Below are 4,395 nucleotides of genomic sequence, written 5' to 3' on the forward strand. Positions count from 1 at the left end.
AGTGAAAATTGTTTCATTTTTAATTACTCTATCACTTGGACAAATATCTCACAGACTAAAATATTTTTATTCTCCACCTAAAAAGAAAGAAGAAGAAGAAGAGGAGAAGCCTTTTATTATCCCCCGCCCCCTCGCTTGCTTAATACGTTAATGTGAAATACTGGCGCTAGCTAATATACTCTGTATATATAGAGAGGTACAATTAGAAGGCAAGTCAGGTGTAAGTCCTCACCACCACTTGCCCCAAACTCTCGCTACGTTCTCTCTAAAGTCTTAAAGTTTTCCACTCAAAATTCAAAATGTTGAGCAAGAACAGGGTTTCCATGGCGGTTCTGCTATTCTTGGTTGCGTTCCTTGTGATGGCCCAGGGCACAATGCCAGAAAGTTGTGCTTTTACTGCCATGCCATTCAGATATAATTATTATGAGGAACAATGCGAAAGGGATGTGGGGGAAATGGTATGGTCTACGATGCACAGAATAGTGGCGATGCAACACAATGCACCAGCACAACTCTTGCGCCTGCTCTTCCATGATTGTTTCATTGGGGTACCGTACCCTACTCTCTCATTTTCTCCAAATTTGTTTCGGTTTTTCTTAATCTGTAATTTCTTTGTGCTCCACATTTTGTTATGTAATTTCCTGATTCTTGATGTGTGCTTTTCTTTTTCTTTTTCTTTTTGTGCATTGAACATTAGAGTCAATTAATCAGGTGTTTTGTGGGTTCTAGCACTAGTTTACTTTTCCTTCTATTTGGGGGTTGGAAATTGAGATGGGGATGGGGAGGAATGCTGGTTTTTGCACTTCTTACTGTTGTTCTTGGTTCTACCCTGTAAGTGATTGTGATCCCAGTACGTAATACTCCTATTCTGTTTCGTGCCTTATCTCACTCTAATATTTTCTTTGCATGTAATGATTGTGACTTCATTTTCATTTCCCCCGACATTTCTTTAATTAGCCTTGAAATTCTTCATTTGTTGCATTATGGCCTTGAAATTCTTCATTTGTTGCATTATGGCCTTTTAATTCTTCATATGAACTTATGTGTTCTCGTGCCTTGGTGTTAGTCTTTTCTAAGTCAAGGATCTTAACTGTTCCAACTTACTCAGTTACTATTCTCATTCCTATTTTCAGAATGTGCTCTTAATGAGTTCTAGCATGTAGATGCTTAACATGTAGTTTTATCTGTACACAATTCATTGGATGTTTTATTCTTACGTGTCATGCCCTGTAGTTCTTGATGTGAGCAGTAATGCTTGTATTTCCGCCATATATTTATGGATGTTTTCTTTCGTTTCAATTTGCTTTTTTATCTTAATTTGTGTGCCATGCGCTTGTCATTCTTCATATGTTCTCATGTATATTTGTGCCTCGTTTTAGTTGTTTGATTTGGATGGAGGCCTCAACTGTTAGATGCTCTTTGAGTTTCAAATATGCACTCTTACTCTAACTATATATTTTGTCAGCCATTAGCACTCTTCTCGCCTTGCTTACTGAGTTCAGTATTCCCTTTACTTTATAGGAAAAGTTAAAATTATTCAAGGTCAATGAAGTTTTTATGCTTAAATCTCAATAGCCACTCTAAGACTCTGACAATTGCTAACATCACATGTGAAAACACTCAAAATTCGATAATAATATCTTTATCTTTTCTTTCTAAGTTCTTATGTTTATGACAATTCTGTCATTCTAGGGTTGCGATGCATCTGTTCTGCTTGCTAACAGTAGTAAGAATGGGACTGTTGAACGCGAGGCGATCCCTAATAGGACACTTAAAGGGTTCAGTTTCATCGACATGATAAAGGATGAAATTGAGGAGGCATGCCCTGGGGTGGTCTCTTGTTCTGATATCCTTGTCCTTGCAACGAGAGTGGCATCGTTCTGGTATGAGTCTAGCCTTGTTCTTTGTTTCTTATAGTAACTACCTGAAGTTTCTTTTAAAAAAGATTCTTGTTCTTATACTGATTTGTAAGTGTAATTTATTCACTGGCATGTATGCCAGTTTCCTCATATTAATTTCGTTAAATGATCTTGTTGTGCTTGTGCATATCCAGATGTTCCTAGTGCATAACAGATATTTCTGATACCTTCATCATTTGTTAATAGTGCAATTTTAATGATATGTAATTATTTGAAACTATTCATCACGGGAAGTTTCTTCTAGCTTTTGGAGCCAAATTGGCTATTATCAATGTCTTCATAAGCTCCATTAAACCTACCATTTGTTGCCTGTCACCTTCCATACTCCCACCATCACTAAGAGAGAAAAATGTAGAAAATGCTCTTCTCACTCGAACGAATCTCTTTCCTGTAAAACTGCCATGAAAACTACATCAATCATCTTATCTTAATTAGAATGTCTATATATTCTTCGTTTTCATATGCATACCTACACTAGCCATTGGCTGGTTAATTCAATCCTTACCTTCATTCAGGAACTCGTTACGAACAAAAATCTATCCCAGAAGCTTATAGCAGTTTCGTAAAGCTATATAATCTTAATAAAATATTATAAGTGCTGCTACTTCTTCCTAAATGACCATTGACAAATGTATGTTGCATGTAGTAAAAATTGAAGCTGCAGTTACAACCCCCATAAAGTAACAAAGATTGGAGATACAGCCAAAACAACCCTCATATTTAATCCCAAGAAACTATTTCTTCTCTTTTGTGCCTTTGTTCTTTTTAATACAAGTCTTCTCAAGTTACAACTATCCAAAAGTATTTTTGTTTTGAACAAAATTTGCTTTAAAAGTACTTCTTTAATTTTTATTTTACTTCTTGTTATTCCAGAATATTGTCCAAACGACACTATTGACAATTATGTTGGCTTGTCTCCTCGTTATTGATATTATTTTTTTTAATAATTGTTCTCTCATTATTGAATTTTTTTTCCTTAACCTTTTAGTCTATGGGTCTTTTTATTTTTCTGGAAATTATGGGTGCTGTGACTTTGAGGCTATGCTACTCTTAACTGTATTTTTTTACTGGATTTTCCACAAGAATGTATTGATATGACTGAACAAAATAACTATAACACACTCCGCCACCTCTCAGGAAAGATAAAACAATCTCATACAAAATAGTATATAGAAGTGACCACTTAGCTAGAGCCTAGAGACGTACTTCCCATTTTTCTTTGGGAAAATTTCACATAAGATCAACTGGGCTCCCTACTTTTCAATTTTATAGCCCATATTTCAATTTACAACCAACTAGCCCAAAAATAATAGGCTAAGATTCAACATCCAATTCCAATAGGTTCTCAAAATCACTATTTAATTTTTAAAAAAGATTGCTCAAGCTTTTACGTTAATTTTCGAATCAGTAATTGTGACTCAAATATTAGTTTAACAAACCAAATTCATTTGGGTGGTGAAAATTAGATTTTTAACAAGCTTAAATATGTGAGTTTAAATTTCGAATTTGATTTTGTGAGAAATTTGGAGTGGGTGTTATTTAGACTTGTTAGAAATAGTATAAGGAGGTTGTATATAAAATTTGAAGTCATTTAATGGAGATTTGGACTGGTTTTGAATAAGAATTGCAACTGAAAATTGTAGAAGAAGTTCGTCTACAGACGCTTGTATAAAAGCGTATAATAATGTAGAAGATGCGTTTATACACTCATATACACTATTGTACAAGATTATACATAATTATACAAAAAACTGACTTCGTCTTCTTCCTTGTGTCTTTTCTGAAATCTAACTCAAATCTTGCTCAAATCTACTCCAAATCACTTCAAATTTAAATTTTGAATTCCTTTTGATATTTTCAATCAATTGGAACAACACCCAATCCAAGCAACTAACAAAGTGAAAAAGTCCTATTTTCAAAAGCAAAGCTTTGATGGCCTTTAATGGTGGACTTCTACTCTTCAATTTTTTTATATTGCAACCAGGTGACATAGGGGGAGAAGCAGTAATGTCGGACGGCCCCTTGAAGCATATGCAAAAGATGTGAGAAGAAGAGAGAGCGAAAGCAATGGTTGTGAGAACACAAATTTAACTCCATAGCTTTTAGAAGCAATGGTTGTAAGAACACAGATTTTGAATTTGCAAGAGCTGCTGTTTTCAAAATATGTGCAATATGGGCTAGGCCGGGTAAAACTTAAAAATATGAGCCATTTTTTGTTATGGTGTGAAGTCATGTGTATTTTCTTGTAATTTTTTCTTTTTGTTCCACTTCATGGATTGCATAGTTTTGCCGGTTGCAATCTTGAGAAGGTGAAGGTGCTGCTCAGGCTGATAAGGATGTAGGCCACTCGTCAAAGATGGTTATGGTGATTCAGAAGATGCAGTGATAGTGTGGGTGGGAAAGGAAAAAATAAATTCTTAGTGGAGTCATTTCTGTTGGAAGAAAATCCAGTTAGGATTTTATTGAAATGGTGAGG

At 35.0% G+C, this 4,395-nt stretch overlaps 1 protein-coding gene across 1 annotated transcript; it reads left to right on the forward strand.

Annotated features, from left to right (window-relative positions):
* Nucleotides 217-2,083, forward strand: LOC109231481 (peroxidase 2-like). The gene is made up of 3 exons (XM_019397141.1): nucleotides 217-548; nucleotides 1,693-1,883; nucleotides 2,002-2,083. Exons 1-3 carry the CDS (start codon nucleotides 300-302, stop codon nucleotides 2,081-2,083), a joined length of 522 nt encoding a protein of 173 aa, XP_019252686.1. The 5' UTR covers nucleotides 217-299.

The sequence above is a fragment of the Nicotiana attenuata genome, chromosome 8 (assembly GCF_001879085.1).
Source record: "Nicotiana attenuata strain UT chromosome 8, NIATTr2, whole genome shotgun sequence".
Lineage (NCBI taxonomy): Eukaryota > Viridiplantae > Streptophyta > Magnoliopsida > Solanales > Solanaceae > Nicotiana > Nicotiana attenuata.

What these genes read in the sequence shown, in the direction of transcription:
- LOC109231481 (XM_019397141.1), top strand. Translation starts at nt 300, where the DNA reads ATGTTGAGCAAGAACAGGGTTTCCATGGCGGTTCTGCTATTCTTGGTT. An exon ending in TCCATGATTGTTTCATTGGG is followed by an intron (nt 549 to 1,692) that starts GTACCGTACCCT and finishes CTGTCATTCTAG; the next exon opens with GGTTGCGATGCATCTGTTCT. An exon ending in ACGAGAGTGGCATCGTTCTG is followed by an intron (nt 1,884 to 2,001) that starts GTATGAGTCTAG and finishes CATGTATGCCAG; the next exon opens with TTTCCTCATATTAATTTCGT.